The sequence below is a fragment of the Lissotriton vulgaris genome, chromosome 8 (genome assembly GCF_964263255.1).
Source record: "Lissotriton vulgaris chromosome 8, aLisVul1.2, whole genome shotgun sequence".
In the NCBI taxonomy this organism is placed as follows: Eukaryota; Metazoa; Chordata; class Amphibia; order Caudata; family Salamandridae; genus Lissotriton; species Lissotriton vulgaris.
The window spans coordinates 121056979-121080827 of NC_141696.1; the positions used below are offsets into that span (position 1 = coordinate 121056979).

At 42.5% G+C, this 23849-nt stretch overlaps 1 protein-coding gene across 1 annotated transcript in view; it reads right to left on the minus strand.

Moving 5' to 3' along the window:
* Positions 1-23849, minus strand: part of LOC147693574 (solute carrier organic anion transporter family member 2B1-like) — a 457504-nt gene that overhangs the window by 112555 nt on the left and 321100 nt on the right. Inside the window, exon 8 of the mRNA XM_086933236.1 lies at positions 5755-5860. Within this exon, the coding sequence (XP_086789362.1) occupies positions 5755-5860 (106 nt within the window). The remainder of the gene's footprint in view (positions 1-5754; positions 5861-23849) is intronic.

Consider the following 23849-nt stretch of genomic DNA (forward strand, 5'->3'; position numbering starts at 1 on the left):
AGTCAAGCCCGAACTGCCAAGCCATGTCTTCCCTGTATCGGAATCAAGCATCCTAGGACCGGTTTCTGGCTATCAGCCGACTTCAGCCAGGATAGCTTGACTCCAATGGCGTGGGGAGCACGGGACTGACGTCTGAGTATACCCGTCCCACTTGGGGTGACAAATGCAAAAACAACAGTTGATGGACAGAATGCAGAACAATATCATACATTCACCCTAGTACAGAGATCTGGGCCTAAATCCATTGGTGTTTTGCTCACCACACCACCCCAGTTCAGACTGGGGTGGTGTGCAAAAAAAACAATGGATTTAGGCCCAGATCTCTGTAATGGGATGAATGTATGACTTTGTTCTGCATTCTGTCCATCAACTGTGGTTTTTGCATTTGTCGCCCCGAGTGGGATTGGTATGCTCAGACGTGAGTCCCCTGCTCTCCACACCACTGGATTCAAGCAAGCCGGGCTGAAGACGGCTGGAATGCCATAAACCGGTCCTCGGAAGCTTGTATCCGATCCAGGGAAGGCATGGCTTGGCAGTTCGGGCTGGACTGTTCCCATGAGGCACAGGATCTGACTGATTTGCACATGGCCATGTCTGAACTGGGGTGGTGTGGAGTGCAAAAAACAATGGATGTAGGCCCAGATCTCTGTACTGGGATGAATGTATGACATTGTTCTGCATTCTGTCCATCAACTGTGGTTTTTGCATTAATTAAATACATTTCATCCTGATTTTTTATTTCCCATGCTGTCCATATGCTCAGCTGCTGGCCTATTATTCATCAAATACAGCATGGACAGTCACTTAAAAAGTGCATAATAACACATTGTTTTCTGTCTGTACTTATCTGTAAAAAACCATAAAAAATGAAAACAGGGAGCCTTAGTTATGATGCTGCTGAATATGCTGTGCTGTTTGTTTTCAAGTTTTATTATTGTCTTTTCATAAAATCAATAACATTGATTATCAAAAAAAAGGTGCCAGGTATAATTTTGCTGCATAGGACCCAGCATATGGCATGTAATTGTTATAGTTGAATAGTCTGAGAGTGTGGCCACCCCAATATGTACCGCCCAAGTAGCAGCAGGTAGACACAGGGAAGTAAGGAAAAAAATCAATTCTAGTATAGGACTGGTGTGCTGCAGAGAAAATTTTTAGTTTTTTGTGAGCAGGTTGCACTGTTGCCAATTTTTTTTTTTTTAATTTATTTTATTTATTTAAGTTTATAGAGCGCTCAGCTACCCCTAGGTTTCCCAGCGCTAAAACCAACAACAAGAGAGGGGAAGTCAGAAGTCAGAAGGGAGGGGGTTACATGTTGAATAGCCAATTTTTTGCCTGTTTGCGCAATCTAAGATAGTTAGGTTCTTTTCGTAGCTGAAGGGGAAGAGAATTCCAAAGTGAAGGGGCTAGCCAGGCAAAGGAGCGGCCTCCCATTCTGGCTTTCCTGATTCTAGGTACTGAGAAAAAGTGCTGGTTAGATGAATGCAAAGTGCGGGGGGGACAGTGGTGTTGAACCAGGGATGCGAGATATGGTGGGGCCAGACCAGTATTTATTTTGTCCATGATGCTGAGAGCTTTGAATTTCATGCGGTTTTCGATGCGGAGCCAGTGAAGTGTGCAGAGGGAGTTAGTGGTCGGGGAAGTATTGGGCAATTTGCAGAGCAGTCGTGCTGCCATGTTCTGGACTGTTTGCAGTTTACGGATCACCTCTTTACTGGCACCCAGGAGAAGAATGTTACTGTAGTCTAGTCTAGAAGTGATTAGAGCCTGGACTACAGTTTTCTGGGAATCCATAGGCAGCATCCAGATGATCTTGCGCAACCACTTGATGATTGTGATACAAGTGGAGGAGGTTTTGATCACATGGCTTTTCATTGATAACTGGTCATCGAAAATCACGCCTAAGTAGCGTGCTGATTTAGAGGGAGTGGGTGGCGTGCCCATTTGAGCGGGCCAATGTTGGGGTCCCCATAGAGTGGTATTGTGGCCAAACAGGAGAAGTTCTGTTTTTCCTCCATTCAGTTGCAGTTTGTTGTCCAACATCCAAGCTGCGATATTGCTCAATCCTGAACAGAGGGCAGATGAGGAGGTATGGGAGTCTTAGGAAAGAGACTAGATGATCTGGGTATCATCTGCGTAGTAGTAAATGGTGAGCCCAGCTTGCTCCGCAATAGACGCCAGAGGTCTGACGTATAAGTTGAAGAGCAAGGGGCTCAAGATGGAACCCTGTGGGACTCCATACGTAGATGTGAATGTTTGGGAAGCGGATGAGGAGGAGAAGACTTGGAAGGTGCGGTCGGATAAGAAGCTAACAAGCCAGTTGAGAGCTGAGCCGGTGATGCCAGATGATCGGAGGTCATTGACAAGAATGGGGTGGGAACCGTGTCAAATGCGGCACTCAGATCAAGCAAAATGAGTGCCACGGTTTCCCCTATGTCAATTCAGAAGCAGATGTTTTCCGAGACTCCCAGCAAAGTAGATTCCGTTGAAAAACCGGATCCAAAGCCGGATTGTGACGGATGTAAAATGTCCCTTGACTCAACATGGGAGGAAAGTTGAGAGTTGATGTGCTTTTCTAAGATCTTAGAGAATACCGGAATTAGCGAGATAGGACGGAAATTAGCTACAATGCTCGGATCGGCATTGGCCTTTTTTAGTAAAGGCATTATCATCGCGTGTTTCCATGCGGAGGGTACTGTCGCTTCTCTTAGGGAGGAATTTAGAAGATCCATGATGAGTTTGAGGGAGGAATTGTCTAGCTTTTTTAGAATTTGGGGGGGAATGGGGTCCAGTGGGGAACCGGATTTGATTTTACTGATGATGTCGGAGAGAGTCTCGTTATTTAGCGGATCCCATGCGTCGATCAACTGAGTGAACGGAGGACAGGTGTCAGATGTGAGCCTAAAGTCGTAGGAGACTGTAGGTGGAAAGGAAGGGGTCGGCAGAGAGTGGGTGGAGCTGTTGTCCTCTGGTGTCCCTTGATCGAAAGATGCAATTGGGGCGGATAGGTTGGGCAGAGAGGGGAGAGGAGATGAATTTCCAAAATTGGAGTAGATGGTATCAATTTTGGCGATGAAGAATTCAGCCAGTGAGTTGCATTGTGCCATGTTAAGACAGGGAGCTTTAGGCTGACACAGTGCGCCCGAGAGTTTTTGTACTACCTTGAAGAGTGTTTTTGGACGATTTTTTGCTTCAAGGATGGTGTGGTTAACATGTTCAGCTTTGGCAGTTTTACATAGGGAATGATATTTTGTTAAGGCGGCTTTATAGCTTTGCTTAGAACATGAGTCATAATTTATGCGCCATTTGCGCTCCAGGTTTTTGCAAATGTTTTTTTCTTTTTTTAAGGCTTGGGTAAACCAGGGTGCAGGTGAATGATGAAAATTGTGTGATTGCATGCGCAAAGGTAGGCATGCATCTGCAGTCTGTGCAAGCCAGATGTTAATAGCGGCAGAGCCACACAACAACTAATCCCACATCCACTAGCCACTGCCAGATTATTATGAAAGGGCTTGTGCCAGACCAGCTCTTAGGGTTGATCTATTAAATGATGCATCAGGAACTAGATTAAAATCACATCTTAAAAGGAAATTGGCATCTGGAGGGCCTACCACCTGCTGCCACCACATTTTTAGGGAAGGCCTCTCTGTGATTATTGGGAGCATATAGATTTGCAAGTGTAAATGTGCAGCCCTTCATGTTAATGCTCAAACATAGGAGTCTATCTGGTATCTCTGCTTGAGTCTGGGTCACCCTCCTGCGAAAATGTGTGGCCAGTAGTATTGCTACTCCCGGCTTCTTCCCCAGCTCATAGGAGAAGTACTGGCGGTCAAACCATGTGGAATGTAAGCGCTTCCAGTCTCTCTTAAGGAGGTGCATTTCTTGAATATAACAGACATCACATTTAGAATCCCAAAGGAAGAAGAGGAGTGCTAGTTTTTTCACTGGAGCATTGAGGCCTCGAACATTGAGGTTCAGGATTTTAATCATGTGTTATAGGGTAAGTGTAGCTACTGACTTGGAGGTGTTTAAGGGCCCCACATTGGTGAATGTTTAGTGATCTGTTGAGATTAAGATGCCTGCCTAGTGCATAGTCAGATGTAAACTGTTGGAACAAGAAAATTAGTGGATAACAATGAACAATACAACTGGATGTTTTGCTGCCTGGAAACACATTGATGATACAAAATCTCAGGGTCCACCATGTCTATCTTCTGGTGAGGCTGGGGAGGGGAGCTCCGTCACTAAATAAGGAAGCCAAGCCAGGAGGACGTATGGATCCCAACACCTCCAAGCCCTTAGGGAGCGGGGGAGTAGTGCCGCATCTCAGATGGTTGTGGGCAGATAGAATAGGCATGGGGAGCAGCTCCTTTCTAATCATTGTCTGGTTCATAAGTGCTATCTTGCCTTTGAAGTTGGGTCAACAGAGCAGCTCGTTTCTGATGGCACTCCAGTGCAGAAGGTTTACAGAAACATTTCTTCGCTGAGTGGTGGAAATAAGGTTCCCCAGCAAGGGAGGATGCAAGGCGCCTCTGCTGATATACACAACTAGGAGGTTTTTAGGTGTTCCAGAATTTCTAGGCGCACAACCTGGGTGGCCGCAAGGTGATGGTGACAATAAGTGGTCATTATAGGCAATGAGGCGAACGGTAACCCTCACAACCGCTCTAGGATGGACCCCGAGGGATCCACACAAATAACAACAGACAGCAAAGCCCCTGCACTATACAATTACAGTTAGTTATTGGTAATATTTGTGTCCGTAAAAGTAGTGAAAGTAACAGAGCACACCAATATGAAATCACAAATTTCGAGAGTAGATAAGCAAAAGTTGACATATATCAGTACAGAAACGTTCTTTTCTTGGTGTAGTATTTCTGTTTATTGTTCCTTTGTATAGGCTAACACGTGTTTCATCGCAGGGAACAGACTGCGAATCTTCAGGGCCTCACAAGTGATAAGCGAAAAATACAATCAATGGGAGCACCCGGTAGGGGCATTTCATGGAATCCTGTATTCGGAAATCCAAGGAGTATCGGTTCAAAGTTTGCGGGTTTTTGGTAAAACAAGATTGTTACATATTCAAAAGGTCACCGGTAGGAGAAGCAAATGCTGGTACCAAATTTACCGGCGGGTACACCTGGCTGGTACCGGTCTCCCTCTTGTGATTCCCGGCGCCGTTTTCCAAGGACGGAGTGCACATCAGTTCCCCTCCCGGCTCCTCACTCTTGTGGCGATGGCCTGCTCCTGCCCCAGGACTCAGCTGGCTTTGTGAAAAATAAAATGATAATAAAATGATTTTATTATCATTTAATTTTTCACTTTTGACTGTCAGCAGTGGGGCGATGCTCCTCTTCCTTAACGGAGGAGCCGCCCCTGAGAAGGACCCTATAAGCAAGCTTCACACATACTTCCTGGCCGGGAAGTTGCTTTAAAGTGCACTGTCCAAGTTCCAGGCAATGTATCTACCTTAATGCAGTTCATAATAAGGTGAGCACATTGCTCATCCTCTCAAAGTGCTTCAAAACAATTGTGCTTTATTCATGCATACTTACCACCAATAGAAAAAGAGAAGGAATACATTTATGACCAGTATGCGGAATCGTGATGGTAACATTATCTCAATGCAATAAATATGATCTCTCTTTGCACAGAATGAAGGAGGACTGAACAGTGCACAAAAGTACACAGACAAATATAAACTTTTTTATGTAATCGTTTTCTTTCTATATCCTTTTGTATATTTACACTTACGGTTTATAAAATCCATCAATGAAAGATGCTGATATATATTTGGTTTGCATTCACTAATCAGGTCAGTCCTTGGTTTGTTGTCAGGTTCCTTATCCAGTTTTTCCTCCTAAAAAAACAAATGCATCAATAAGCAATGAAAGCGAGATAGAAATTCGTTCATTAAGTAATTAGAAAGGTACAGGTACTAATCCTTATTGAAGAACATGGGGGCAGAGAATTGCAGGTATGGATGGGACAAAAAATTACCCAGTGATGATATCTTGTATGCCTGGTGTACACAGTTGCAGTTGACTTCTTAAATTCCATATGAGATAAGCATCTACATTCTTGCTTCATATATTCAGGGCCACTGGGACTATGCAGATGGGAAAACCTAATTATGGGTCAGTTTAACTAAATTAAAAAGCAAGACAGTACAATCTGTGATAGTATTACTTCATTATTTTGTCATTTTTATTCATGGTAACACTGTCTCAGCAAACATCTCACCTCATTGGTACCTTTTTAACAACAAATTGCAGGAAAAAGAAACTTAAAGATGACTAGTCAACTTCTCTTAAGGGCCTTCCACTGCAGGGGAACACGCCACTATGTTTTTAGTAACATTTCATTCATACGAACTACAAATAAAATGTGTTGACGTATTCAGATTATGCAGCAGATGATGGACTATGTGGTAAATGTGGCAAATCCATAATTATGCAGAAAAGGCAGCAGCCGCAGAATTGCATAATTCCAGTAGCTTTCTGTTTTAAGCTGATAAATTTAGGAAACATCTCTTGGAAGGAAATGTTTCAATTTTAGTTTAAACTACCCCTGTTTTATGTCTAGGTAAGGACAGCTTTGCCAACCTCTCCAGAGATTCTGTAATAAATAAAAAACATAATACACAAATTACCATGAGATTGGTTTGGATCAGCAGGATTCAGCCATTGCTTTGTTGAAGTGTCATTCAGGTTATGGATCACCACATGGGACTCAATTCAATTCAATTTAAAAAAAAATTCGTGTAGATAGGCAGCCATAAAAGTACAACACAAAAACTTCAAACCATCAAACAAGTACATTGCAATAGCAAGAATATTAAATCCTGCAAAAAAAGTTAAAGTGCATGGGTACTTTAAGAGAGTAATTGATAAAAACCCTCATAAACCCAGCAGACTAAAGTTCTGGGATAACATGAGATTTCATTTGACAGTTCCACCTTTAAAACCCTTTCATTATACATCATAAAAACCAATTATATTAAAAAACTGCTAACAAAATATATTGTTTTCTTTTTGGAGCTAGCACATTAAAAAAAAAAAAGAAAATATTTACATTGTTGCAGAAAAACCAAAGGAGCACTACATCTTCCAAATCCACTCTTCTTTAAAACTGATATTTAAAACCTTTTAGTAAAGGCAGACTAAAATGCAGCCGGCTTTGGGAAGAAGACTATTTGCACGAGCATATTAAAACTTTAGCTGAGTCGAATCGACCAAGGGGAAAACCAAGATGCCTGCACACAAAACCCAGCCTAAAACCTGTTAAAAGCAATCAGTCCCAGTGTTATCCACCCACTCAAGGTAGGGCTTTAAAGCTGGTGTAGTTTGGAGCTTCACTTACTCCCTGACAGTAAATGTAGATAGTTTGTTTTCCTTCCCTTGGCAATGTCTCAATGCTTTAAACGTTTTCCTTACCCAGGCCACATCAGTTTTGGTCATGGAGCCAGGACTAGAAAAAAGGTCCATTCACCATAAGGGCGCTGATTCCACCTTAATGTATCTTAAACAAGGAATTTTCAAGGCAGTCCAAAATAATATCCCTATTTGATTGGGCATGTCCAGAATGTCAAGTCAAGTCAAGTCAAGTCAATAAATTTATATAGCGCGCTACATACCCAGAGGGTCTCAAGGCGCTTGAAGAAGGGTGGGGAGTTACTTGTCGAATATCCACGTTTTAAGTTGCTTTCTGAATGCTAGGTGGTTCTGAGTAAGGAGAAGGTGAGTGGGAAGTGAGTTCCAGGTTTTAGCTGCCAGGTAGGAGAAGGATCTACCTCCCATGGTGGTTTTGTTGATGCGAGGTACAGTGGCAAGGGCTTGGTTGGAGGATCGTAGCTGGCGGGAGGGGGTGTAGAAGGACAGTCGTGTGTTGAGGCATTCGGGTCCGATTTCGTAGAGTGCTTTGTGTGCGTGGGTTAGGAGCCGGAAAGTAATCCTCTTATTGACGGGGAGCCAGTGGAGGTTTTTCAGGTGACCAGAGATGTGTTCTTTACGCGGGATGTCTAATACGAGCCTGGCTGAAGCGTTCTGGATGCGTTGGAGTTTTTTCTGGAGTTTTGCGGTGGTACCAGCGTATAGGGTGTTTCCGTAGTCCAGTCGGCTCGTGACCAGAGCGTGGGTGACCGTTTTTCTAGTTTCGGTGGGGATCCAGCGAAATGTTTTTTTGAGCATGCGAAGAATGTTGAAGCAAGATGAAAAAACGGCGTTGACTTGCCTGTTCATCGAGAGCGAGGAATCCAGGATGACGCCCAGGTTCCGTGCGTGGTCCGTCGGGATGGGTGCTTTTCCAAGGGCCTCTGGCCACCAAGAGTCGTCCCAGGCGGAGGGGGAGGTGCCTAGGATGAGGACTTCTGTTTTGTCTGAGTTCAGTTTCAGACGGCTGTGCTTCATCCATTCGGCTACTTCTTTCATTCCTTCATGCAGGTTGGTTTTGGCAGTGTTCAGGTCTTTGGTGAGTGAGAGGATCAGTTGAGTGTCGTCGGCGTAGCAGATTATGTTGAGGTTGTGTTGGGGTGCGATAACCGCGAGGGGGCTCATGTATATGTTGAAGAGGGTGGGGCTGAGTGAAGATCCTTGTGGTACGCCGCAGATGACCTCAGTGGCCTCTGACTTGAATGGTGGAAGGCGGACTCTCTGGGTTCTTCCGGTGAGGAACGAGGTGATCCATTCCAGTGCTTTTCCTTGGATTCCGACGTTTCTGAGGCGTTGTAAAAGGGTGCTATGACAGACCGTGTCGAAGGCTGCGGAGAGGTCGAGGAGGATGAGGGCGACTGTGTCTCCATTGTCCAATAGAGTTCTAATGTCGTCTGTTGCTGCGATGAGGGCGGTTTCAGTGCTGTGCTTGGCTTGGAAGCCGGACTGTGAGGAGTCGAGGGATTTGTTGGTTTTGAGGAATGCGGCAAGCTGGTTGTTGACCACTTTCTCGATGACTTTGGCCGGGAATGGAAGGAGTGAGATAGGGCGGTAGTTTTTGAGTTCGGTGGGGTCAGCTGTGGGTTTCTTCAGGAGGGCGCTGAGTTCGGCATGTTTCCAGCTTTCCGGGAAGGTTGCGGAGTTGAGGGAGCAGTTGATGACGTCTCGGAGGTGCGGTGCTATAATGGAGTCTGCTTTGTTAAAGATGTGGTGAGGGCATGGGTCTGTGGGGGATCCTGAGTGGATAGAGTTCATCAAACGGATGGTGTCCTCAGTGGAGATTGGCTTCCAGTCATTGAGGATGTTCAGGGGGGTGGGGGTCCTGCAGGGGGTTGGGTGGGTTGGTCTTCGGGTCGGTTGTCGAAGCTGTTGTGGATGTCTGAAATTTTGTTGTGGAAAAATGAGGCTAGGGAGTCGCAGAGGGCTTGAGAGGGGGTGATGTCGTTGGAGTTGGCTGAGGGGTTGGTAAATTCCTTGACAATGTTGAATAGTTCCTTGCTGTTGTGGGCGTTGTTATCTAGTCGGTCCTTGAAAGCGGTTTTCTTGGCATTTCGGATCAATTGGTGGTGTATGCGGGTGGCGTTTTTGAAGGTGTCTTTGGTGATGGTAGTTGGGTCTTTTTTCCAGGCCTTCTCAAGGGAGCGACAGAGTTTCTTGGATTTCTTAAGATCGTCGTTGAACCAGGAGGCCTTCTTGCTGCCTACTTTGATTTGTCGTTTTTTCAGTGGTGCTAGGATGTCGGCGCTGTTGGATAACCATTGGGTGAGGTTGGTGGCTGCTTGGTCGGGGTTTGAGGAGTGGGCTGGGGGATTTTGAAGAAGCGATGAGGAGATCTGGTCGATGGTGATTTTGTTCCAGTTTCTTTGCAGAGTGGGTTGGGGGTTGTTGTTGGATGTGGGCTTGTTGTAGGTAAAGTGAACGCAGCTGTGGTCAGTCCAGAGGAGAGCTGTGGTGTGGCTGAAGGAGACATGTTTGCTGGAGGTGAAGATAGGGTCGAGTGTGTGACCTGCGATGTGAGTGGGGGTAGTGACAAGTTGTTTAAGTCCGAGGTTGGCGAGGTTGTCCAGAAGGGTGGTGGTGTTGCGGTTGTTGTTCTTTTCGAGGTGAAAGTTGAGATCTCCCAAAAGGATGTAATCCTCGGAGGGGAGCGCGTGTGGAGTGATGAAGTCCGTGATGTCTTCACTGAATTGTGCGCGGGGTCCTGGTGGCCTGTAAAGGAGGGTGCCTCTTAGTGTGGTCTTGGGGTCGATGTGGATCTGGAAGTGAAGGTGTTCAGTGTTGGCGAGATTGACGTCTGAGCTGGTAAAGATGCGGATGGGTTTCTTATGGACGATAGCGATGCCTCCTCCTGTGTGGCCGGTACGGTCCTTGCGAATGATCTTATAGCCTTCCGGGATGGCAATGGTGATGTCTGGGGCTGATGTGGCGTTCATTCATGTTTCTGTTAGGAAGGCGACGTCCGGAGAGATGGTATCTAGTAGATTCCAGAGGTCGATGGCGTGCCTGTGGACCGAGCGGGTGTTGAGCAGGATGCATTGTAGGTGGTTGGGGTCGGATATCTGTTGTGTGTTCGTAGATGAGGAGTTGTTCTTGGTGCCGTTGAACTTGCAGGAGTTGCAAGAGAAGGGTCCATGGGTGTGTCCAGGAGCGGCTTGGACGCAGTTGGGGGAAGGGCCGGGGTTAAGGGCTAGGAGGGTGGTGGCGTCGTAAGTAATGCGGGAGGTGTGGGCATTACGAGGACCAGGGGGTCTGGCGCTGGGCGCGGTCCAGGCGCGGACGGGCGTAGACGGGCTTACCTTTGGCTTACCTTCGGCGCAGCCGTAGCGCGTGGACGCTGCACGTTGGGGCATCTGACATTAATGGAAAGTGGAGGGGGCGGAGCGTGGGAGGGGCCGCTGGGAGGCGGTCTCGGGGAGGTAGAGGCGGGCCAGGAGAGCTGACAACAACAACAAGATGGTGGCGGGCTGATTGAAAACGAAACCGGGGCACAGTCCGAGTCAAGCCTGAGCTATTACCACAAAATTAAACACCACTGGTGGGTCCGGCCAGAAGCGCTATCAAAACAAATGCCAGGCAGCTCGCATGTAATTGCAAAATCTAATTGCATGCAGAAGCGCTATGTCATATCATATGTGCAGCAGGCAGCAGATAGTTCAGTGCAGGAGCGCAGTATTCAGTCAATGCTAGCAGCGCTATGTGGAATAAAAATGAGCAGTTAACGATACCAGCGCTCCTTCCAGGTTCGAGGGAGCGAGGGGAGCGACCGTGCAGGAGCGAGTCCAGGAGGTCACAGCTGCACCAGGGAGGAGGCTAGATTGCTGTTCGTGGGTGGGAGAGGCCGCTGGGAGGCGGTCTCGGGGAGGTAGAGGCGGGCCAGGAGAGCTGACAACAACAACAAGATGGTGGCGGGCTGATTGAAAACGAAACCGGGGCACAGTCCGAGTCAAGCCTGAGCTATTACCACAAAATTAAACACCACTGGTGGGTCCGGCCAGAAGCGCTATCAAAACAAATGCCAGGCAGCTCGCATGTAATTGCAAAATCTAATTGCGTGCAGAAGCGCTATGTCATATCATATGTGCAGCAGGCAGCAGATAGTTCAGTGCAGGAGCGCAGTATTCAGTCAATGCTAGCAGCGCTATGTGGAATAAAAATGAGCAGTTAACGATACCAGCGCTCCTTCCAGGTTCGAGGGAGCGAGGGGAGCGACCGTGCAGGAGCGAGTCCAGGAGGTCACAGCTGCACCAGGGAGGAGGCTAGATTGCTGTTCGTGGGTGGGAGGGGCCGCTGGGAGGCGGTCTCGGGGAGGTAGAGGCGGGCCAGGAGAGCTGACAACAACAACAAGATGGTGGCGGGCTGATTGAAAACGAAACCGGGGCACAGTCCGAGTCAAGCCTGAGCTATTACCACAAAATTAAACACCACTGGTGGGTCCGGCCAGAAGCGCTATCAAAACAAATGCCAGGCAGCTCGCATTTAATTGCAAAATCTAATTGCGTGCAGAAGAGCTATGTCATATCATATGTGCAGCAAGCAGCAGATAGTTCAGTGCAGGAGCACAGTATTCAGTCAATGCTAGCAGCGCTATGTGGAATAAAAATGAGCAGTTAACGATACCAGCGCTCCTTCCAGGTTCGAGGGAGCGAGGGGAGCGACCGTGCAGGAGCGAGTCCAGGAGGTCACAGCTGCACCAGGGAGGAGGCTAGATTGCTGTTCGTGGGTGGGAGGGGCCGCTGGGAGGCGGTCTCGGGGAGGTAGAGGCGGGCCAGGAGAGCTGACAACAACAACAAGATGGTGGCAGGGTCAGAGGGGCCAATGTAATAATGTCTTCCACGTATTCAGCCCCAAGGTCTTGATGGACAATGGAGGTTGCACAGGCAGGTAGAACTCCCAGGAGCCACCAAAATACCCTATTCTGCTCACCCTGGAAGAGGTTGATATTTGAGTATACCCAAATGCCCGCCACATAGATGAGAATAGAAAGGCATTTACTCCTGTATATCTCTAACAAGGGGGCCGCAGGTTTTCTTCTAATTCGGGAGGAAACATTTTAAATGAACCTAGCTGACCTCACAAATTCATGGCGCGCCTCAGTAGTGCTGGGAACCCCTGGCAACAAAATCAAAGCAATTTTATCTTTCAACCCTCCCTCAGATTCATCATCCTTTACTCGGCGGAAATGGGGTACATGAAATCAAAGCCAACACTGATTTCACATCTGTATGCCGCTGTCCCGATCCTCAAACAGAATTCTGCAACATAGACCATGAAGGATGAAGTAAAGAAAAAGATATACCTTGGAAAGGTAGAATGATCCATTTAAAATATAAATGAACACAAACAAAAACATGGAATACATAATCAATATCATTACTGAAAATGGATTCGGGGTTGCAACTATAGTAGAAAAGAATTGTGGGTATGTAGATGAAGGGCAATGGATTGTGGGTATGTAGTCATGCAGCACTGGTATTGCCTACATTCTACCAGCTGATCAGAGGACTACTATTGTTGTCTTCTCTTTCAATCATTTTTAAATGCAACTGAACAGAAAGGGAAAACACTGGGGGCCCGATTCACAGAACTAATCTGAGATAAAATCCTAAACTTACTACTTTGGTATTCACAGAAGGCACTTACTACTTTGGTATTCACAGAATGCACTTACTCCTTTGGATTAAACTTACTACTTTTGGTTAAACTTACTACTTTTGGTTTAATGTATAACTTTTGGTATTCACAGAAGGCATTTAGTAGTAGTACATTTAGTTTACTATTACTAAAATGCCTTCTGTGAATACCAAAAGTAATACGTTTAACCAAAAGTAGTAAGTTTAACCAAAAGTAGTTTGGCATATATTAACTGTGTTTTTAAGTGAAATGGATCTGGACAGATGGGTAGATCGATAGATAGATAGATAGATAGATAGACAGACAGATAGATAGATAGATAGATAGATAGATAGATAGATAGATAGATAGATAGATAGATAGATAGATAGATAGATAGATAATTCTATTATTCTTATCCAAGGAAAGATGTTTTAATGGGAACACTTTTCAACAACCCAAGCCTTGATTCTCTCACACTTGGACTAAAGTAACATTTTTCTCAATGGTGTCTCGGATAGAATATTGTTCCTGTCAAAAGTCATCCACTTAGCTGCAACATTTTCCATCAAAATCCTGAATAAATGTGATTGTGTCATCCTAACTCTGAATCTAATTCACTGGTTCCCCCTTTAGCCCACATCATCTTGGCACATACAAGCTCACCAGAAACATCACCTTGGGGAACCCTGGTAAAAAATAAATGCTGGAAGCCATGGCATCACCAGACCAGAAACTAAAAACTGCAAATGGGGGAAATCAAGACAATAGGCTGTGGGGCACGTTAATGGCGTACCACAATTAGCAGTCTAACATTTCTACACACAGAATGTTATTTTATAATGTATTTATGTATGTTTTAAGGCACTTTGAAGATGAAAGTTGTTTTGTTTGGATGTTGCTACCTATGGTGGAAGCCCAATGGTGGTCCGATTCTGTATACTCATCAAAATAACAGTTGACTATGTGATCGGCAACTTCATGATGATAAGTTCTACTTCCTGTTACTACCACTGGCGGATCCACAGTAGCTACCTCTGATCCTGTCATAAACCACTCACCAGCATTTTCCTATATTTGGAATCATGCCATTAAAGCGCCAATCCAGAGAGTAAGGTGGGGACCAATGTAGCTGGGACCAGATACAGCCACTTTGGGAAATAGCACTTCAACCAAAAAGAATTGTTAATCAGCCTACCTAGCCAGCACTTTGCTTCATGACCTGTTCAAGGGTTGGTAGGACTGATCAGGCATTCCATGTCTGAGTCTTGCCGCGTATCATGCTGAAAGTGCTTCCCATCAACATTGGCACTCAACATCAGGGCCATCTTGCGTAGCAACAAATTACTACTGAAGAAGATGATCGCTCTCCCATAATGACTGGAATTTAAGCTAGACACATGTGAGTGGTGCATTAACTAATCCATCTAAATATTTTAATAAATACAATTAAGAAACTGTAGAAAAGTATGCTTTCCGTTCCTTGTCATAAAACAGCAGCAACATTTACACCCACGGTGTTAAAACCAAATCAGTGGGTGGTATAGGAGGCTTCACACCATCTACACCTTTCCTACTATTCAGGGTACACCAAGCTTGAATTTTCAGCAATGGAGATATGCTTGTGAAGCATACACAGTTGTTATAGATGATGAGATAAAGCCTTATTAATACACAGTATTGGTTCAGAAGGAGAAAGCTTTCTAAAAATGTGGCAGTAGAAATTGTTTAAATACACACAGGAGAGAAGAGAGATATCATAGAAGCTGTAGATGAGTTTCCTATTGGTATTAGAACTTTTAACAAGGGGCGTAACTGTGTTAGGAATGTTAATGGACACAAACTCCTTCAGTGATCACAATGTGGAAAACCAGTTGATGATTTCCTGGCAGCATTGAGAACAGTATTGTCTATATGCAATTATTGAGAAGTTAAAGATAAAGTTGAAATTTGTGATCGCAAATGCAGAAATTTCGGATTTTGCAATCGTAATTAGGCTTAATGGTATGTATAAAACAAAAACTGCCTCGCAAAACAAGGAATCGCAAAATGTTTGATTTCTTATTTTGCGAACGCATTTAAGGAATCGCAATTTGTGATTCCTTAAATGGAATGTACGAGGCACCCAAATTGTGTAAATATGGCATAAGGAATCACAAATTACGACCAACTTCAAGTTGGTGGTAATCTGCTCTGAGGCTACAATAAGTGTTAAAGAAGGAAATATATATTAGGGATAATTGAGTACGCTGAATGTTTAGAGATGTTGGTGCATATGTTATGTAAATGTAAGATCATCAAGCGGACTGAAAGTTCAGATATGTTGGAGCATGTGGTATGTGTGCAAATGGGGTAAATCTTGAAGATTCTCTGTTGACTTGCGTAACCCCAAATAAAACGTCTGGGATGATTGCCAGCCGCTCCTGAATAGTTCTGAATTATTAGATATCAGACACATTGAAGAGTATTGTCATGTTTGCCTCCCTAGATTATCAGCCAAATAGCACTAAAATAATTTGCATTAAGACTCTCGCTTCACTATATCTTTTGGCATTCCAGATGGTACCTATTGATCTGAATCAATACAACAATAAACCTGTCACCTGGGTGAATTGTATATCAGTTCATTAATTGCAGAAAGAATATCCCGTACTTATTTCTTCTGCTATGACACCACTATTCTCAATGATCAGGAGGTGTCAGACTGTATACCACCATATATTTAAAATTTCAAGCAATTTTCTGTTTTTATTTTGAATGTAACAAACATTTCCAAATGACAGTCAAAGGAAAATATGTCTAAATCACAAGTTGTTTCACACATCAACTAGTGAAAAAATGTGAAGGACAAAAATGACCCCTCACGGGCGCACCACCTTGGGGGTAACTGGCAGGTACTCACCAGATTGGGCCCCTTTTTTCAACACATGCAGTCATTTTATTGCCCGGAAAAAGAAAAGATGAAAGAAAAGTGTCCAAATAATAAAGAATTATTATGTAAAGTGCAGGGGAGCGATAGACAATCTCACTCCACCAGTGACAAAGTGATTAAAATCAAACAAGCACACCTCTCTCAACACTTTATTCTATTTTATAAGGTGTGATCTGTCGAATTAAAAAGAGGGAAAGGAGCTACAAAAATTGGGACAGTCTTCCTAGAATAGGGGGTGAAGTCTGACAAAGTAATGGGTTAAATAAACTAGCTACGTTGAGTTCGAGCAATTCAATGTTGGAAAAATACAATGACAGAATTTGTTTTGAAGCCCAAATGTTTTTGCAATATATTTGTATGCTTTATAGAGCTTGAGGCTGTGGAACATTAAAAGTGCTCTAAAAGTTAGAGAAGGCATAAGGATGAAGAAATTAATGGTGCACATGACACATTATTCTATAAAGGTTTCGATTGCAGCAGAAATCAGGCCATTGATTAATGGAATGTGTATACAATGCTTTGGAATTAAGGTTTAGCAGCTTTATATTAATACCCATAACTGACAATAAACTATGGTGAAATCAGAACATAAGACAATGATATTAATATATATCCCTACAGAAAAACAGGGTTAAAAAATCAGGGACAAAAGAGAAGAAATCCTTCTGGTGATTTAAATCCAAAGGAAGTGATCAACCACCCAACTGTTGGGGTGATATGCGTTCAACTTATATTTTAAACTGGAAGTAAATAACCACTGATGGGGGATATCGTTAACAAAGATAAAGGAGGAATGAATGAAGATGCCCTTCCCCTCAACATATAAGATTTTGTGATCTCTTAATTAAAAATGAAAGGTAACCTTTATGTGATAATTTATATATATATATCTAAAGTGGTTTTAATAGATAGGATTAGTGTATGACAAAAATGAATTTGAGATTGTGAATATGAGTGTAAGATTCATGGGATAAATATCAGCCTGTATTTTAGTAGATATAAATAGTCCTCCTCTGGTGAATTTTTATGTATTCAATATTTTTATTTCTAGAGTGAACAACATTGGTTTTAAAAAATAAAAAATAAATCTGTCCTGAAGAAGGTGGTGTCAATCAACCTAAGTCCACAGAAACGCTGCGTAGACAACTTGCTTTTATTGCGTTCTTTTTATTATCTGTAAATGTTATTTATGTTTTCTCTATTGAGACTCACAGTTAGAGGGATCATCTGAATATTGCTGACCATTACCATATATGTACTAGAAATAAAGTGATGAGAGATTCTTTGTCTATAATGCAGAATCAAGCTTGGAAAGAATAAAAATTGGGTTGAAGAAAGGACTATCAGGCATATGTATAGATAATTCAGCATAAAAAGTCCTGTGGTTTCTCCCGTAGAAAACGTTATCAATTGTGGGGGGTTTCTAACAGATTTTATTGTTGTACTTGAATTAATGTAATAATAAAGGAGGAGATATTTTCACTAAAAATAAGGCTCATAGTTTGGGTTGACTGTTTGTAAGTATGTCTAAAGTATGATTTGTAAGAAGTAAATGAAACTTTGAGAGTCACAATGGGGACTTCCTTTTGTTACTAGCTATAGGAAGGACATGACTTCAGCGCTGGGAAGCCCGTCCTGTAGCCATGAGCTTTATAAATGCATAACATAGCATAACATTCTTGTTTACCAAAGCAGTAAAATCAGAGTCTCATCACTATCTAGCTCTCCTAAAATTAGGACCACTAATATCATGAAATGCTGTGGCTCCAGCAGTTTCCCATACATTCCCTGCACCTGACACATAATTCATCATTTGCATTTGCTACTTAATTTGGCAGACATTTTGCAACGGTTATCTGGTCCGAGTCCAGTTGTTGATTGTTGGATTCTGCTGTAAAACTTGTGCTAATGAGATGAAACTTTTGCCCAGGTGACAATAATGCCCCAAATTAATGCTCTGGAGAGAAGCTTTTGTCTGCAGCATGAAAAAATATCCTTATTCATTATATGTAAATAAACCGGCCTGAAATGATGCATCCTTCTTTGTCATGAAGCATGTTGTGTCAATATTTGTACAATTTCATGTTACTTCACATACATTGCTCTCAATGCAGCAGTTAGAGAGGGCCCAGAGTACAGAATTAGCACAAACATTCTTTTTTTTAAGGTCTTATATTTTGAGCGAGACCCTTGACACACAGTAGACTAAACAAAGCACACTTTTATTACATCAAGTGTGCATATATGAGATTGGTTTCTGCTGATTGGTGACACTGCTTGTTTTACACCAAATATTTTACTTTGGGAGTTAGTGGGGTGGTGTTAACACAAATATATATTCTTGTGCTTCCATGCATGACAACCTGTAAGACATGTGGTAAATGACAAAATAGCCTAAAAATACTACTAAAGAATGTGGTCAATCAATCAAGCAATCAATCAATCAATAAATCAATAAATAGTTGTAAAGCACTGCTAATCACGCATGAGGGTATCCAGACACTAGGTTGCTGGACTCAGTTGAAAAGCCAGGTCTTGAGTCTCTTCCTGAAGTCCGCTACCGAGGGTTTTGTCCGGAGGTGGAGAGGAAGGCTATTCCAGGAGGCAAGGTATACATAAAAATGCATAATTTGTTTGTGTATTGTTGCTGAATGTTATCCCTACCATATAGTTTATGCCTTCATTGCAAAAAAAGTTGGCATTAACTATAGCTGGGGAGTCACATGTTTAACTTACCACTTTTATGCACCTTCTTTCTGCAGAAGGTGCTCTTGGTTGTTTTATCAACTACATTTTAAAGAGGTGAAAATATCAAGGATTATAAAAAAAACCTAGTCTAGGCCAAAGTCAAGATCTACATTAGCAGAGGAAAAGTGGAAATTAAGGGATCACTACCAATTTCATTTCATAGTGAGACCTGGACTGAGTATGGACATTTTGCTTTGGGACATCCTTGGAACATCATTCATTTTATTACCAACACTGCACCAACATCACTTGTTATTGCCGATTTCTCTATTTATTTGTCTAAACCTCCACTCCAACCATACTACATCTCAAACAATGCCTGGACCTCATCCACACCTGTATGTCCAACATCCACGTGAAGCCTAGGACCAACAAGACAAAACGAATGTTTTTTGCAAAGATAACTCTGGTTTTTAATGTTCCTGCTGGAGAGAGTTTTGTCTAGTGCAGATCGAAGTTTGCCTAGTAGCAGTCTTGACTCATCATACAATAGCATAGTGCTGGGACTGGCAGCAGGGATTACAAAATGTAATATTGCCCGGGGGTGGGGTGCCCCACAGCCCCTGTCTGTGGTGGGGTGGGAAAGAGACCTAGATTGGTGTCAGTGAGAAGAAGAGAGAGTCTACAAAAGTAAGGGATGTGTCAAGAAGTGGGAAAAGGTATAGGCGCCATGGCACAAATACTGGGGGCTGTGAGAAGTCCGAGACTGGCACCTTGGCTTTGTTGGTTAAGCAATGTATGATAAACCCTCAATGTATATTCTCCTCCAGTTCCAAACGATATTAGCTTATGAATGAGTGCTCCTTAGATGTTATCTCACCTTTCTGTGAATTATAGTTGTCACAATGTGACCCAGTGATGTACATTCTTATTTGTCCATGATTGAACTGTCCAATGAGCCTGTTTAATAAAAAAAGTTTTTTTCAAACAAAACAAAAAGCATAGAGGGTTAATATGCCTGCTAGCAAGAATGTGCACTAGCCGACGAAAGAACTGTATTTCATGTGGAGAAACACAAACTCTGAATTATAGTATGTAAGTAAATTTTTTATTTGCATAGTTAATTAAAACTATTGCAATTCCTCCTTAACAACACTGTTTCTACACACAATACATTTTTCACCACACCATAACATTTCATCTACTTAAAATATATGTTCCATTTCACTTTTCCTCTTTAAAATCATGAGGTTAGTACATTTAAATAAACATTATTAATTAATAATCAGTTTGTTGTTAATGTCCTCTAAAAGTTCTGGCATTCTCTTTTCTGCCACCTTCATAAATGTACTACTTTTTAGACAACCGTTGAATAATTCTGCTTGATTTAATAACCTCTAAAAACATAACGAAGGGTCAGGTTTCTGCATCCTTTTTTCTACCTCCTTCATAACTTCACCAAGCTACAGTTCAACTGCGGGTCGTTGGGTGCAAAACAGGCAAGAACAGCCTGTCTTCGTGAGCGTATTCCTCGCTGGTTAAATTGGAATTTCAACAAGCGTTTCCTTTCCTCCAACAGTTTGTCAAAGGAGCAAAACAAATGTGGCATGTCTTCAGGCGCCATGCAGCAAAAACGACAGAGGGAACCCCCATTATCCTTAAGCCAGTGTGGGAGATGGCATACGCAAAGTAACAGGCCCAATCTATACTTTAAAAACTTCAATTTTGTAGTTCCTGAGTACCCGAGGTCAAGGTAGCTCTATTGACCTTGTTTAGAGTAGGAGTTTAGGATAATCCACCCATGTGACCTCTTGGCAACACATGCTTTATCTTCAATCCATGAAAGGTGCTTTATTGTTTTCTTTACTAATCTTTTGATCGTAGTATGATTAGTACTGGTATTCCACAGCTCCTGTAGCCCTAGGTTCACCAGGCTGTTTTTCAAATACTTGGCAGGTGGTGAGGCTGGATTCCGCTCTAATTCTGACCATAAGTAGCTGTTTAAGGTTCCCTTTTTTGCCTTCCGGACTTTGTCCCACGTAGTTATGTAGGCCCCATGTCTTGCCAGAGACTGCTTCTGGCCGCCAAACTCTAGCCTAAGTTGAGCCGGGGAAATATATTTTGGCAAGCTGAAGATGATCCTATATGCAGCTATCCAGAATCGCTGCGTCTCTTCCTCTCTGTACTTCACTCCCATAAGTAATTGTGGGCAGCAGTTTGGCTCTTATAACTTGTGCCAGGGGCAGAAGAGAGGGACTAGAAAGTCTACTATTTAATCTTTTTAGAGAAATTGATATTGCAATGCCTTTTCCTCTGATGCTGGTTTTCTGAATGGTAAACTGGCCACTATTGTCGATTTTAACTCCTAGATACTTATACACTGTTGTATCTTCTATGCGGATGTTGTTCCAAAACCAGCCGTGTGGAGTTTTCCCTTTTTTGTTAATTGGCATTGTTTGTGTCTTCTCCAAGTTTATCGTCAGTTGATTTCCATCAGAGTACCTCTCGGTGGCATCCACAAGATTTTGCAACCCTATTTTTGTATGACTGATTAGAACGATGTCATCCGCATATAGTAAGGTTGGCAGTATTTGGCCTTCTAGTTTCGGTGCGTGAAAATTGCAATTGTTAAGAATCGGAATTAGGTCTCCTAGGAACAAATTAAAAAGCGTTGGGGCCAAAACACATCCCTGTTTGAGACCCTTATTGGTTGGGATGCGTCTGGACAGGTGAGAACCGTCGCCCAGAATTGAAAATGTACCACAGTGGCTCGATTGGCTTTACTATCAAGAATGTCTTTCCACCAGAACAAACCCTTTTTGGCATCTTTGGGATAAAGACAAATTGGAGAAAAAACATAATGTTCTAACCTATAACATGCAGCTGTTTAATGACAGTTATAGGTGACTGTGCTATATTAGAATTGTAACCCATGAAATGCAAGTAACAAAACGTTCTCTAAGACAAAAATAGCAACCCACTGAGCTTTCCATATAAAATTAAGTTTTTTAACCTTAATGTGACACATTATTTGCAGCAGGCAAATTAACCCTCTGAATACGTTTCGATGAGTCAAAACTTTGACTCGACAAAACTGATCTCACTCCAGCAGAAACATTTATCACTAGACTTAATTTGACATGTTATTGTTGCCTGAAAACTGCTGAACACACATGGAACTCTAGAGCAGCTGGTTTTAAACCTATAAGTTTTTTCTAAACATTGACCCCCTGAATTTAGCGCCAGGTGCAACTGCACTGGTCGTACTGCCCTAAAGCCGGCCCTGTGTGTACTTTTGCTCCCTGCACCAGTGACCTCTCCAATCATGTATTAACTGTATCATTGCCTGTAACACTGTACTGTACTCTGTTGCTTTTTGGGTAGGCTCATAATATCCTTATACCACTATGCATATACATGCATGTATTGAACTGTGACACTTGAGCTCTAATTTTTCTGATTTTCTTTGATCTAATTTGGAAATTTGGCTCTATAATTTTTTTATATAAATTGTTTACATGATTAAGTTAAATTTCTCTTACAAAATTTTTTTTAAAAAAGCTACGTTAAAGTTATGAACATTTACATTTGATGGAACTGAGCTATAACTTGCTGTACAAACTGAGTAGCTACTCAAAGCATAAAAAAGTTACACACCCACAAGGAGAATTGTTGAGATGGGAATTGTGGTAAATGGTTTCTATGTCTTTTCCCTCTCTACCACTTTATCAGAATGTCCTGTGACATCATGGAATGTTAGAGTGCCTTATTGTGTTGAGATTGTCAGTTGGTCATCTCAGTCTGAGGAGCTGGTAGCTCTCTCCTGGTGGGGGTTCTCCTTGTTTCTTCCTATCCTGTAACCTGCCACCTATCTACCTGCTAATAAAGAGGGATCTTCTACTACACCGGGACTATGCATCATTGTTTATGCACCACAGTTTGGCGACGTTTCTTGGACTAACCTATGCTGCACAGCAACAGGATTATGATTCAGCACTAAAGAAACCAAGTACTGTTCTGGGACCCAGTCAAAGTTAAAACAGAAGTAAGTCTATGTTCTTCTGAAATAGGAAAAACGCCAAGTAAACCCCACCAGTGTCCTTTTCATCTTGGACAACCTGTACCCTGGGTGTTTGTGTTGTGAGAGAGCTATCTGCCATTTTGCTGTCATTCATTTCATTTAATCTTTATTTCGGCTCTTTTTAGCCATAAAAGATACATTATAACACAATACATTAAACACATAAATGCACATACCAATAGGAAGCAGAAAGTATACATTCCAGGGGTTAGAACAAAAAAAATCATCCCTGTTAAAATAGGCATAATAAATAAAAATCGAGTTTTACAGTTTTCATCTCCAGCATATCTCATAGCAACCTAGCCTGCATCTAATATACACATGTAAGGTAACTATAGATCAAGAGCCATGTTTTTCCATGTATACCCAACATTCAATAGGAATCTGCTAACGCAAAACACTATAAGGCGTCTAGTGTCAGTTTTAACAATCCTATATACTTCCTGGTATGATCGAATACCTAAGGCTTTACACAGGGGTTTGATCCATCTTTTCCTAGCTTGGTCATAGGCAGTACAAAAAAACTGTATGTGAATATCATCTTCTCTTAAATTTAGTTCACAACATGTACAATTAGTACTTTTTGGTTGCTCTAGGATCTTATCTCATTTCGCTAGTACTACTTTTGTTTTTAATATACCATATCTAAATTTTAAATACAGGCTTTTTGCTAGGGCTGGTTGTATCTCATTTAAAAATTCCTCAAACGGTGGAGTATCCTTAAAATCAAGAAAACTGCGTGTAATGGATCCACAGGGATGGTTATTTTGGTAATTGTGTGTTAAATAGAACCAAAATTGATTCTTAACTTGGATCTTACATCTTTGTGTCAGACAAGATGGATCATCCCAGTAATGAGCAAGGCCTATTCGATGGAACCAATTGTTAACATGTTTAAGCCAAGGGTTTGTATTATAAGCATCCAGACTCTTGACTTCTATGATACCTTGTCTATAGTCTGTGAGTTCGGGAGTACTCCAGAGTCGGACCCAAAACAACAGTGGCCTAAGTAGTGCAATATGATCCGTTCTTTTCATGTTTAAATCCAAAAACATTGGTACAAGTGGAGTACGTTTGGGCAGTTTCAATAGCCTTCTAAAAAAGTTAT